The following is a 14,271-nucleotide window of genomic DNA, read 5'->3' as shown; positions in this document are numbered from 1 at the left end:
GCAAACCCAAATCCTCTGAGTTTCTTTCAAATTTCAGTCATAATCAGGTTTTGTAACCTCTTTCAACATTTATCACCTGACTTGGGTCAACAGGCTTATACCCCGTCCCACGTTGTACCTAATTTCCTTTGCCACTTGATTGGATTCAACTAATGTTCTTACTGCCTGAATGAATTCTGCATGCTTTCCACATTTTTCCCATCTGACTCTCAGCCACATGTCTGGAGTCATTTTACAAACAAATTGCAATCCCCCATTAGTTAGCACCAGTGTACCAAGTGACAAAAGCATAAGCAAGCTAGTTTTGAGTAAAAGAAAGAAATTTATTAGATCTCACTGTTCGGTCTCCCAGAGGTGGCTTCTGACTTCTGATCTGGCTGGATGCAGGAGCTCATGTGATGTCATTGCTCTTGCTTCTGCTTCCCTCCCTCCCTGCTAGCTGCCTTCTTAGGCAGCCAAGGATGAAGGGCCCAGTGGCAGCTTTAGGCTTCTTTTGCTTTTCTTCCAGAGTGTGTGTTATTCTCAACATCTCCCATGTGGGGAGTGCTCTTTTAGGCAATGTTAAAGAGATCATGCCAGCACTTTAGAAGAAGTTCATGGGCAACTTGAATCTCTGAGAGGGGGCTAGCATACCATACATTCTCTTGCTGGGACCACGTTGTTATCACAGAGCATCTTATGGGACTAGTTTTCCTTAGGATGCTTCTTGGAACTCCCTAACCAAGGAGTGATCTTGGTGGCCCAGGACCATTTAGAATATCCTGAATTTTAGGGAAGGGACAAGTTAGAGCTAAATGATTTTATATCTAGAGAGATTCACCTGTGTCCCCAAAGAGCCAGAAGTGAGGAAGACATGGCTAGTTTTCTGAGCTCGGGGACAGCTGTTGTTTCCGGTGCACAGACAGCGCTGGGGACCCCAAGGCAGCTCATGCTCAGCATAGACTTCTCTTGTGTCATTGTTCCTTCATCCTCCTCCTCGGTCTCCCCACTCCCACTTTTCTGTGGGGTAGATCCTTGATTTGCCCCTTCTGGGCTGACTCAGTTGCTAGGACCCCTGTCAACTCAGGGTGGCCCCATGATGCTCTGTGCACAGATGTGGGAAGAATCATGTGTGTGAGAAGTACCGCGTGTCCCTCTGCAGCAGTATCTCAGTGTTCGGAGGGCGCAGAGGAAGAGCGGGTACAATTTCAAAGCAAGAGAATCTGGAGCTTGGATTCGTGGGCGTCTGTTACTAACTTCCCTCCTTCCTCCTCTCCAGCCACGCTCCTCTTCTGCACGTCTTCTTTCTTCATCCTTGGATTATAGGAGCTTTCAGATACATTAAATGGCTAACCCCGGAGAGCAGATGCAATTAAAGACTCGGGATTTTCTTCTCATCATGAGAGTGGTCGGAGTCTTTTTCCATCTGTGATGTCACCCTTTTCCCAGCAGAGCCTTACACGATTGGCAGCCTAGGTCGTGTCATCCACATCCACGTGTCACCCGTAAAGCAACTGAGGCACAGAGGTTGTGTGACATGTCAGAGGACAGGGCGGGAGGGAACTGGGCTCAGACTCCACGGCTGGGGCTGCCTTTGCATCAGAACTTGCTCAGTAAACACACTCTGTGTGCCTGGAGATGGGGGCTGGGGAGGCTGGCATTGCTGTTGTACCACCACCCTGGAGGTGGTGGTGGGGAGGGTGGGCAGCGGGGTCAGGGAGAGTTTCCCGGCCAGCCCTGCCCTGCATTTGCTGAGAGCCCTGGACGGCACTCTCAAAGCCTGTGTCCTCATTAGCAAGCAGAGCCACCTGTGAGGGAATAGGAGCGTGGCTGAGAGTACGTGCAGGTACAGAAGAGTGGGCATGTGGCCAGTGCTCAAGGAATGGCCAGGTGATGCAGGCCAGAGGGAGCACATGTTCTGAAATTAGGCAGTTCTGCCTTAAACCCAATTCCAACGTGGACTGAAGCGGGGCACTGGGCAGGATACTCCTTCTTTCAGCCTTGATCCCTTCACCTGTCAACTGGGGAGGAGAACGGGTCCCTTGCAGGTGTGATGTGCAGAGCGGAGGTAGAAACGACATATCGGAAGCACCTGGCATGATGCCTGGCACACGAGATGCACTGCTTACTATCACCAGGCAGGTCCCTGCAGGTGCTTGGAAAGTAGGACAGGCCATCACAGAGAGAACGACTGGAAAACTGCAAGGGTGTACAGAACGAACCCAAATGCAGAAGACTGTGAATTCAGAGGAGGGGATTGTCAGGGTGGGCCAGAATATTTGGAGAAGGCCTTAAAGGAGGATTTGGAACCGGATGGAGGCTGGGCCAAGCCAGTGGAATCACAGGCAGGAAGTTGGTTAAGACCTGGAACTGCAGTTCCGTGTGAATTCATCCTTAGTAAGCCTCCTCCTGAGCCCTCACACTGCCTCCCTTTATCCTCCCCGCTTGAGAACCACCTTCACATGCTTCCCCTGCGCTTGTGTGGGACCCTCCAGGTGGGCTTTGGAAGCCAAATTGGTGGGCTGAAGGGAAAGGTGATGAAAACAGGTTTCCACTAAGCTTCGTCTTCCTGCCTGATCAGCAGAGCTCAGACAGGCATCCTATGAGCTGGTGGAACAAACTAGAACTTCCTTTTCATTACTTGGCAGTGGTGGTTTGGGGTGCTCCTGACTTTCTAAATCTCAGACAGGGGCATTTCTCTTTGTTTGTATATGTGTGTATATATGCGTATATATATATAATGTATGCCACAGTTTTTAAAGATTATACTCCATTTATAGTTATTATACAATGTTGGCTGTATTCCCTATGCTGTACAATATATCCTTGTAGTTTATGTATTTTATCCATAGTTTGTACCTCTTAATCCCCCACCCCCATCGTGTGCCTTCTCCTACTCACTCTCCTCACTGTTGACCACTGATTTGATCTGTGAGTCTGTTCCTGTTTTGTTACATTCAACACTTTACTGTATTTTGTTAGATTCCACATGTAAGAGATATTATATATTTGTCTTTCTCTGTCTGACTTATTTCACTAAACATAATGCCCTCCAAGCCCATCCATGTTGTTGCAAATTGCAAATTTTCATTCTTTTTTATTGCTGAGTAATATTCCCTTGTGTGTGTGTGTGTGTATGTATATATATATACATATATATACACCACATCTTCTTTATCCATTGATCTGTTGGTGGACACTTAGGTTGCTTCCATATCTTGACAGTTATAAATAATGCAGCCTTATTGCGATGCATGTATCTTTTCAAAGTACTATGTTTGTTTTTCTGGATGTATACGCAGGAGTGGAGTTGTTCTGACACTGGCATTCTGGGGCGTCAGAGTGCCACTGTGCGGGCCTTTTGGTGAGGGATGGCTCCCTGTGGAGGGCTGAGTGGTGGAGAAATGTGGTGAAGTCAGCACTCTGTCATCACACAGCCCCAGACGTAGGTATTGGCCCTGCCCCTCCTGCTCCGTGACCCACCAGCCTGCCGAGCCTGGGCTTCCTCCTGGGGAAGCGGGCTGTGTCGTATGCCCGTGTGCACTGAAAATGGACGTAATAGAGAGCTGTGTGTCATCACCGGAAAGAGGGTGCATCTGGAGTCGGGTCAGCTGGATTCAGGTCCTGCCCGTCTTGCTGTCTGACCTTGGGTGAGGTGTTGTAGCTTTCTCAGCCTTGATTTCTCTACGTGTACCCTGGAAACATGGTTAATACTTACTCCCTCTCTGTCAAGTAGAGGATCGTCACAGTTTATGCTGGAAGCTTACTTTATAGGTTCCTCAGCTTCCCACTCTGTGTGTCTAAATCAGCAGGTATTTATTGAGCACCTGCTGTGTATCCACCACCCTGCAGCCAGGCTTGATGCCGGGGATCGGGAGAGGGTGGGAGGAGGGGGCGCTGCGGACCAGGGAAGGCCTTTCTGGGGAGGCGACTTTTCAGATGAGGAGGGGGGACGGGTGTCCAGGAAGAGGTACGGTAAATGCAAAGCCTTGAAGGCGGAAACCCAGAGCTGGTGAGCGATAAAGCCGGGCAGACATGCAGGATTGACTGGAGGAGGGGCTGGATCACAGGGTCTTGAGGCCCAGAGTAAGGAGTCCTGCCTGAGAAGCCCCGAGAGATTTGAAGCAGCAGCGCAATAGATCTGACTTGGGTTTCCCAGAGACCGTTCTGGCTGCTGTGGGGAGACTAGATGGTTGGGGACCAGAAGAGGAGCCCGGAGCCCAGCTGGCCTGTTGGCAGTCCCCAGGCAGGGCAGAAGCAGCCAGAACCTCAGGGCGCAGGGGCGGGGAGAGCCGTGAACACTGGGAGAGACTCTGCAAGAGAGGCAGGGGGGCCGGGGCAGCCCGAATGTCTTGGCGTTGGGAAGCAGGAGATGGTAGAAGGAAAAAAGAAGAACCATTGCTTGGAGATTTGACTTGAGTGGTGGGGGATGAGGGTCTTGATGGATTTGAGGATTGAGAAATGAAGGAAGAAATTTTTGATGCATCTTGAGATATTATTAGAGTTGTGTGTGTTGTGTTAGCTGCTCAGTCATGTCCGACTCTTTGCAACCCCACGGACTATAGCCCGCCAGGCTTCTCTGCCCATGGGATTCTTCAGGCAAGAATACTGGAGTGGATTGCCATTCCCTTCTCCAGTTATTAGAACTGCCAGTAGAGTTGGTGGGTTCTGCTGATTTTTGCACTTCCCTTCTCTTGGCTTTCTGTGCCAGGAGTGGGGTCCAGAGAATTCCTACAGCAGCTCTTCCCTCTCCGAGTCGCAGGGAGGACATTCCGGATGATTTATTCTCTGCCCACTTTCTGCTCCAGTCCCAAGCCCCCTGCTCCTCCTCTGTCTCTGGAGGTAGCCCTTGGCTTTTGAAAGCTCCCCAGGTGATGTCGAGGATGGGGTAGGTAGTGTGTATGTGTTTAGTCAGCTCTGCTCAGGAAAGCACCGCCTTCTAGGGGAAGACACCTATCAACCACTTCCCCAGCTGCCAGACGGAAACAGTTGGATTTCCCCCTTGAAGATGAGTCACGTTAGAGGCAAAGGTGCTTTGTCTGGGGCTTTGTGCACCAGGAGCCTTCGGGGATGGTACTCGTCTGTCTGTGTCGTCAGGCTGAGCTGGTGCAGCGTGACGTGCTCAGGGTGTGTTTGTCTTGGCAGCTGGGATGACAGCAGCTCCGTCAGCAGCGGGATCAGTGACACCATAGACAACCTCAGCACGGATGACATCAACACCAGCTCCTCCATCAGCTCCTATGCTAACACGCCTGCCTCCTCGCGCAAGAACCTGGATGTGCAGGTAAGGAACGGGCATCCTCCCAGGCACCTCCCAAGGCCCCCGCCAGTGGAGAGCCTTGGGCTTCTGGGCCAAGGGAGCCATTTAGGGTGGGCAGAGTCCCCAGCTCTGTGAGATGAGGCCCAGCCTCCTGCTCACTGCCTGTTCTCTTGTCTCCTGACTGTGTCTTCTCCCTGCAGGGAGATGGGGTTGGGCAACGGGGTACTCGGAATAGGAGAGGGGGGCACTCGCTGCTCTCATGGTCGTGGCCTTGGCAAAAATCACCTTTCCTTCCTGGACCTCAGTTCTATCATCTGTTTAGAAAACAACAGCAACAACAGGAATATTGGGCTACATTGGCCATTCTTAGCATGGAATGTATGTCCACAGCACAGGCATGGGCCTCAAGAACCACGGGGGTGGGAGCAGGGTTACAGCCCTGGCCCCAGAAGACCCAACCAACCAGAGGTTGGGAACTGTTGATCTGTGGGTCCTATCCTGCCAGTGTGTTTTATTTGGCCCACAGTATCTCTCAAGTTCTTATAAGTTCATTATGTCACATAAGAAGTGAGCTTCTGGTTTCTCTTGAAGAATCTGCATTCTCCACAACCAGCAAGTATCTCCCCTGCCCCACACTCACGCACTTTGGACAGGGCGCCCATGCCCCAGTGTGTCGGCCAGCTGCACCCTACCTAACTGTGCCACGTCACTGAGGCTTCATCCCTGCAGAGGCAGTGCTTCCAGAGCAGTTTTGCGTGGGTGTGTTTGTTTGCGTTCACAGCATCCCTTCGCGGTCAGAGGGGTTGGTTCTAATAAGCCCATTTTACCAGTGGACAAGCGAAGTTACCATCCTCACGCCTGCTCGCTCGCGTTGGGACTGACCGGCCGTGGTGACACGGGAATGCAGGGGCTGGAATCCTTTTCATGACGAGTCCCTCCCACCCGTGGGGGCTGCGGCCTCAGGCAAACCCCTGTGAAGGTCCGGCGGGGACAGAGTCTCCCCGAGGGGCCTTGTGAGGGCAGGGCTGGCACGTCCCCCTTCTTTCGCTCCCTTCCTTTCATATCCACTTCCTTTCTCTGCTGTTTCTCCCTCTGGACAGATAGGAGCCTCTTTCAGAGTCTCTCTGCTTTCAAAGGTATCTTTTTCTTTGAGGACAGGGCTAAATAAAGGATGTGTCAGAGTGTGGGAGTAATTCTGTCCCACAGAAATGTAAACATAGACCGCCTGATGAAATCTGTGAGGTGTTGCTTCTGGGATTGCCTATGGCTTCTTGAGTTTTCATTTTTAGCCTGAGTTTCTAATTATTGTTGGTGAATGAGGGAGGCTTATAGTGGTTGTTAAGGGGGGGAAAAAAAAGGTGCCTAAATAAAAGGAAGCATAAAGGTTTGGGGAGGCAGTGCTGAAATGTTCCATGTCTAAATCTGAGTGGTCCTTATGTAAATATGTTAGTTTCATAAAATTTCTTCAAGTTACATACTTAAGATTGTACATTTAGTGTATGAATGGTATACCTCAATTTTTAAAAGTTGATTAATAAAACCTAGCCATACCACCCAAGTGATGAGTGTTTAATTAGTTGCTAGATACAGATTAGAGACACCAAGCTAGACTGTGTTCCTACCACTTGCCAAATGTTATAATACCTACCCTTTTCCTTCCTTTGTGGACACTAAATGATTTTTTTGAGACTCCTTCTAGTTTCAAGGTAATCACAATCAAGCTTCTAGACTGTCCTTAGATACTGAGCTGTGGAACTGAGAGAGAAGGAAAGACAGACAGAGACAGAGAGGAGAGAGAAAAAGATTTGTAAAGTAGATTTGCTCACTTGCAAAGCAGGAAGAAGCTTGCTCCTGAGATGTTCACTGAGCCAACAAAACACTGTCAGAACAGTCTCCTTGTCTTTGTTCCCTTCCCACAGAGCTGGAATTAGAATCTATTTTCCACACTAACACAGAGCAAACATCTGGGGTTTACAAACGATGCATTTGAATTTGGTTAATGCCAAGGCCCCCTCCTCTCTGACCAGCTCTTTGCTTTCATCTAGCAAAGGTTATGTCAGAAAAGCTTCAAGAATACGACACAAGCATATCTTTTGATCAAGAGCAGAAAGTTAACGTCAAGGGCTTGTAAGGTGTTTACTATTCATTGGACTGGTTTATTTATTTATTTATTTTTGCTGTAAAACAACCTGAGTTTAAAATGTTTGAATAAAACTAAGTAGATACCAGAATAAAATGTAGACTTGCACCCACAGTTACTACAATTCCTATTGAGCTGGTTTATTTGGTAGTCCTTTGTTCCTGTCCAGGGCGCATCCCTGAGGATGTGATCCCCATAGATTGCCTCCTTCTCTCCTCCTCCCCTGCACCACTCTCAGGACAGCTGAGGACCACTGCTCCTCTCCAGGCAGCGTCAGGCAGTGGGAAGGTGTGCGCTACCATCCTCCCAGGGCTCATTCAGGTTCCCGTCACACACTGGTTTCCCTGGACAGACGGCAGCACAGACCGTCCCTGGCAAGACACACAGAGGCAGGGAGAAGTGGTCCGATGTGTCGGGAAAGCAGGTTGAGGACAGGTTGGCCTGCCTAGGTTTTCATGTATGAAAAGCCTCTGAGGACCAGCCAGCATCTCAGGAACAGGGAAGCTATCGCCTGGAAGCCTGAGCAGCAGCCTCGTTTAGCTGTGTGAGAGAGGAGCCGGGTACCGGAGGGGCGATCCTTGGGGATGGAAGTCCCCTTTGTCTGTGTTTCCTCCAGGGTGCTCAGGAGCACTGGGGCGGTCCTTGACGGGGACCCACACGTCCCCACACGATGGGGACACCCAGCCCTGACCTCTGCTCCCTGCTCCTCAGCATGCCAGGCAGAGAATCCCCTGGCCTGAGCTCTGACCGCCTCTTGCTCGACTTTCTCCAGGAAAGTTGGGGAGGCTGCTTGTCGTGACAGGGAAAAAAACATGGGCTTGAAGTCAGGGTTGAGCTCCCAGCTCTGTGACATCCTTGGATGAGCTCAACCTCTCCAAGCCTCTGCCTCCTCGTCCATAAAAATCACAGTAATTAAGACTTATCTTGAAGGTTGAGTGTGAGAGAGATACAGACATACTTTATCTGAACATGCTTTTTTAGAGACAGACTTAATAATAGAAAGACAAATTCCCTATTTACCTTCATGCAAGACAAAAATAGGTTAAATGTTAAAGTGCTGGAGATTTTCAGAGGCGGGACACTTGGTGATGGAAAGCTACGCTTGGTCCTCCACGTTGACCTTGTGCCAGCCACTGTCAGCTCTCTGAGGCGCCTGTCTGACTACCATCCCTGTTTCATGCACAAGGTTGCAATCTCAGAGAAGTTTGGCCACTTCCTCCAGGGTCACACACGGCACAGGATGGGCAGTACCTAGTCCTTGAACAAGTCTGTCAGAGCCCAAGGCCCTGTTTCCCCCCCACATCCCACCCCACGGCCGTAGCTCACTCCCCAGTGCCTGGGTTCCACTCTCTCACTCGGAAGACTGGCCCCCTCTCCACAGTCCCTGAGGAGCCCAGGCTCTCGAGGGAAGAACTCTCCCATCTTCCAGGCCCTCTTCCTCCTTGAATGTGGCTGTCTCTCCGCTTCCCTCTTGACTATTGAATGAGTAAATGGACTTGCAGGTAGGGGCAGTAGGGAAATCTACAGAAAGGAGGTACCATTGGAGAAGAGAACAGTTGGCAAAGGGAGAGTGCATCTCCACGTGGCCGTCTTGCTGGCCCTCCTGTGTTAAGCTCTGGAACAGAGAGGCTGGCCCTTCTTCATCTTTTTATCCCTCCTGGTGCCACCATGTGATCTGGCCCAGAGCTCAGGAGGGGATGTGAACTCAAAGCCAGCATAGTGTCCCGGGGCACATGCTGCAGTGCAGAAGAGCAGCTGGGATAGCTTCCACCCTGGACCGTGTTCTTGGGGCTGTGATGGTTGGATGATTGTTCCTTCCAGTGGGGTATTCAAGCTGTAGTCAGACTGGGCATGTGTGCACTCTCTCTGCCATTGATAGGGAATCAGAATTCTGGGGGTCCCACCCAGAGGCGGGAGCTGCTCGAAAATTGGACTTGGGGAACCACTGACCAACCAGGATGGAAAGAAAAGTTTCTGAGAGTAGGTATTGTGTTAGGTGCCCTGACCATGCAGCATCCTCTTGTCCTTGGGCTTATCCTTTGTGAAGGCAGCATAGCTTGGTGGCTAAAATATGGGCTCTGCACGCAGGCTCCCCAGAATCCTTGCACTGTGTGGTCTTGGGCAGTCTTCTTTTCCACTCTGTGCCTCAGCTTTCTCATGAACTGAAACTTCCTCACAGGTTTTTTTTGGTGAAGATTAAATGATACATGTAAAGCACTTTAGCCCAGTGCTAGCACACAGTAAATGTGTGATAAATTTTAATTGTTATTGCTACTGCTATTAGCATCACTATAATTTGATCAGGGAAAATAAGGTATAGGAATTAAAAGAATAATTAATACAGTACCCCCAGGATGTAGTTTGTGCTAAGTTTTTAGTACCTCTTAGTGTATAAAAGAATGTGTTAGAATGTATTTGAACATAAGCTCCAGGAGGTTAATGATTTGTACTTTGTTCTCATTAAGTATAGTATTTCTGGTACCTAAAAACTTGCTTGATACATAGTGGTATCAAGTAAATATTTGTTGAGTGAATGTTTCCAAAGCCAAGATATTTTCTGCCTCAGGACCTTTGCATGTACTCTTCCCCCTACCTGGCAAGCCCTTCCCTTAAACTCTTTTCTCAGTAAGTTTCTGTTCATTCTTTAGGATACATCTTCAAAAAGGCCCTACCAAACTACCATTCCCTATCCCCATCATCATCATCTAAATTACATCAGTCCTTGTAATTCTCTCTCAGACTCTTTGTCCTTTTCCATTTATTTATCGTATATTTCCAAGCCCTGCCTCTTTCACTGGATCATAAGCTTCAGAAGGGATGAGATCCAATCTTACTCACAGACCCTCAGACCCACCACAGTGCCTGGCAAACCATGGGTATGGAGGAAATTCTGGTCGAATGAATACCCTGGAAGCTTGAGAGGAAGGACCACAGGCTGGGGTGCTTGGGACATGGAGCAAGTCCCATGAGTTTCTGCTCCTCTGTAAAACTGATGAAGATGAAGACAGTCCTATAATACTTACCTGCTTACCCTCCTTGACCAGGTGGAGGTCGGGATTAGATGAGGTCATTTTGTTAAAGCGTGCGATAGCTTGAGAAGCGTGTGTTCACTGATTTCGCTCATTTAATCATCGAGCCTTGATCGAGCTCATCGGCTGTGGGCACACCTCTGTCTGTGTCCCTTGCCACAGCTGAATGATGAGCTTCTCACAGCCCAGGAATGTGTCTATCCTCCTCTCTCTGTGCCTCGTGCCTAGCGAGAACTTCAGCACGTTTGAAGAATGGTCGAGTAACCGGAGGTACCCGGGAGATGGCAGAGGGAGAGAGGAGGGAGGCTGTAGTGATGGGAGAGAGGTGGGAGGCTGTAGTGATGGCAGAGAGGTGATTGAACTTGGGCTGCTTGTCTGTATGGAGCTTTGTTCCCGTTCAGCCAGTGTATTCCCTGAAGGATCAGTACCCATCTCGAGTGACAGGCATCAGGCCAGATTCTGGCCAGGGGGTCATTTAGATTTCCTGCCTTGCAGACGTTGCCCACTCTTGGTCGTGAAGTATGGCACGTACGGGACTTGTTTCTCAGGGGAGCCACCCCCAGTGTTGCTGACCTCCGCTCCCTACCCTGGTCGGTGCCCTGCTTTTCTCCCTGCTGAAATCTGCTCGGGCTGGTCCCAACCCCGAGGCAGGCCCCCAGAGCTTTCTTTCTGGTTAGCAAGTTATGCCTTTTAACTGCAGCAAATCATTAACATCACACTTCTGTCCCCTCCTGGGCTCCATGGCCAGGAGGTCAGGCCTCTTCCAAAGAAAGCTGGCTAATTATATCCCCTGTCCGCACAGAATCCCACAAGAGGAGCAAGCCGTGGCAGATGGACGGAGCTGGGCTGGGAGCAGGCACCCTCTGCCTTTTAGCACCCGGGGACGTGACTTCTCAGCCTCTCAGTCCCTGATTTGAGGGGAGCTAGCGGCCTCAGTCTCTCCTCGCTGTCTGTGTTAGACTCTCTGTGTGTTAGACTCGCCATGTGATAGACTGTGGTGCTCAGGAGCCGGCAGAACAAAGGAGACCTGGGCTGCGGGGCTGGGAGCTGCAGAGAGCTCGGGCTGCCGGAGTGAGAGGAGGCATGTCGCCAAGGAGCAGAGCTGAGGGGCTGAATTCTTGCCACAGCCCTGTCACCTGGTTCTCCTGCATGGCGATCTTTCCCTCTTTTTCCTCTGCCTCCTTTTCCTCTCCTCCCTCACTCCCTTCTTGGACATTTTCATATTCTTCACTTTCCTTGGACCCAACAAATCAGGCTTCCTAACAAGATAAACAGGTACAAAGGCTTAAATATTTTAAAGTGGGCATGTTATTTTTTCCCCTAACTTGTCCAGGGCATGGGCCTTTTTGCTCCAGAGTGAGGGGCTCCCTAGCCTGGGGTTTGATAAAGACTGATTCAGAGGGTCTCCTTCACAGACTGACGCCGAGAAACACTCACAGGTGGAGAGGAGTTCCCTGTGGTCCAGCGAGGATGTCAAGAAGTCAGACGGGGGCTCAGACAGCGGCATAAAGATGGAGCCAGGGTCGAAGTGGAGGCGGAATCCGTCTGACGTGTCTGATGAGTCCGACAAAAGCACGTCAGGCAAGAAGAACCCCGTCATTTCACAGACAGGCTCCTGGCGGCGAGGTATGACGGCTCAGGTCGGCATCACCATGCCAAGGACGAAGCCGACTGCCCCGGCAGGCACACTCAAGACCCCCGGAACTGGTGAGTCAGAGGCGCGCACTGTCTCGCGTGCACACTTATCACGGAAAAGCAGTCACGCTAGCAGGGCTTGATGTTTTCAAGTCCCTGTAAATGCTCAGGTATTACTTCTTGGGGTTTGGACTCTGCTCTTAGCCAGCTTTCAGAAAGATTCATATCTTTGCCTTTTTCCAAGTGGAAATTTGTGAACATGAGAGCCTCTTAAAGTTGAAGATGGTTGAGCTGCTGAGATGTGTTCAATTGATTGAAGCATGGGCAGGCTCTGAGTTAACATACCCAGTGAAGACTATTCAAGGGCACATGGTTATGAGCTGTTGATATGCTGAGTCAGTATTGCCCGTGATTTAAGGATATGTATAAACAAGGGCAGAGTTTTTGCAGGAAGGTAGGATACCCACTGAAAATGTTAGGGACACGTTTTTAATGGATAGAGGGAGAATGGTCAGTAAAAGACAAGGTCTCCTTCCCAGACGTGTCAGTGATTGGCTGGCTTTGCTCTATTCTGGGTAAATGTAGACTGCTTTGCAAATGAGGAAAATCACTGACATCTCCTGAAGACCCATGGTGACAGTCATAGATGAGATTATCTTTATAAAAAGCTCTCTCCTCTGTCTCCCATGGGGACTGCTTCCCCCCAGGAGAAAGTAAAGTAGTTCTTTGGAGTAGGGGAGAATTTTAAATAGCCTGAGTTGACTGAGTTGGCTTCTTAATTTGCAGGCTAACTTTGCTGATTTCTGTCATAGGAAAAACAGACGATGCAAAAGTGTCCGAGAAAGGAAGGCTGTCACCCAAAGCTGCCCAGGTGAAGCGCTCCCCATCAGATGCTGGCCGCAGCAGTGGTGATGAATCCAAGAAGCCCCTCCCCAGCAGCTCCAGAACACCCACCGCCAACACCAACAGCTTTGGGTTCAAGAAACAGAGTGGCTCTGCCGCTGGTCTGGCCATGATCACAGCCAGCGGGGCCACTGTCACCAGCAGGTCGGCCACACTGGGCAAAATCCCAAAGTCATCCGCGCTTGTCGGTCGGTCCACCGGTCGGAAGACAAGCATGGATGGGGCTCAGAATCAGGACGATGGGTATCTGTCTCTCAGCTCCCGGACGAACTTACAGTACCGGAGTCTGCCAAGGCCCAGTAAGTCCACCAGCCGAAACGGGGCCGGGAACAGGTCTAGTACCAGCAGCATAGATTCCAACATCAGCAGCAAGTCAGCAGGTCTGCCGGTGCCCAAGCTGAGGGAGCCTTCCAAAACAGCCCTGGGCAGCTCCCTGCCAGGTCTGGTGAACCAGACTGATAAGGAGAAAGGCATCTCTTCCGACAACGAGAGCGTGGCTTCCTGTAACTCGGTGAAGGTGAACCCGGCACCCCAGCCTGTGTCTGGCGCAGCTCAGGCCACTCTCCAGCCAGGGGCCAAGTACCCTGATGTGGCCTCTCCCACGCTCCGCAGGTAAGTGGGTAAACTGCATTGAGTGGAACTGGAATATGTGATGTGGAATGGCATCCTGGATTCATAAATTTCCTGTTTCTTAGCTGAAAGCATCTCTGGTTTTCTCCGCTTCAGTCCTCGAGTAAAGCTGGTCGAATGCTGCCAGCAGTTCTGCAGTCAGCTGAGTATTTTCCCATGTTGGTGTGAAAAACACAAGCCTCTGAAATCAATCATCCTGCGTTTGAATCCTAGGTCCATCTTATGTAGCCACCATGTAACCTCTCTTAATACTTCTGCCTCCATTTCTTCATCTGTAAAATGGGGATGATGATACCCACCTGCGACCATTAATCTATGTGACCATTAATCTATGTAGCCATATATAGCCCATAGTAAGTACCCAGTAAAAATTAGTCACCATTGACGATGAGTTCCTAATATACCCTTAGATCTAGATGAGGGGCTCAAGGGAAATAGGTTTTGTTTTTTTTTTAAAGCTGTAACTCAGATTCCTCATCATTATGCCAGATAGTGATCTTGGCCTGATCTTTTCCCCAAATAATCCAGTATCCCCCCCCCACACGTTTTTTTATACTGCGTGCGTGATTCCAAATTAGTCTCTGAAATGTTAGCTTCCTTTATAGAAAAGAAAAAAACAATTCTTAAAGCAGAAGCATTTCTGAAAAATAGAATTTCCTTTCAGTGTATACAACTTTTTGCCTCATTATAATATA

General features: G+C 49.9%; 1 protein-coding gene across 9 annotated transcripts in view; it reads left to right on the top strand.

Annotated features, from left to right (window-relative positions):
• NAV2 (neuron navigator 2) overlaps window positions 1–14,271 on the top strand; it is a 783,526-nt gene that overhangs the window by 701,344 nt on the left and 67,911 nt on the right. For 8 of the 9 annotated variants that reach the window (XR_011484330.1, XM_070457299.1, XM_070457298.1 and 5 more), the window contains 3 exons: window positions 5,125–5,263; window positions 11,824–12,115; window positions 12,856–13,558. Coding sequence is in view for 8 of the 9 variants with exons in the window: in XM_070457299.1 (XP_070313400.1) it covers window positions 5,125–5,263; window positions 11,824–12,115; window positions 12,856–13,558 (1,134 nt within the window). In the remaining variant the exon portion in view is untranslated. The remainder of the gene's footprint in view (window positions 1–5,124; window positions 5,264–11,823; window positions 12,116–12,855; window positions 13,559–14,271) is intronic. The other variant, XM_070457295.1, reaches the window with a different exon arrangement.

Source organism: Odocoileus virginianus, chromosome 28 (genome assembly GCF_023699985.2).
Source record: "Odocoileus virginianus isolate 20LAN1187 ecotype Illinois chromosome 28, Ovbor_1.2, whole genome shotgun sequence".
Taxonomy (NCBI): Eukaryota; Metazoa; Chordata; class Mammalia; order Artiodactyla; family Cervidae; genus Odocoileus; species Odocoileus virginianus.
This window is presented reverse-complemented; position numbering and strand designations above follow the sequence as displayed.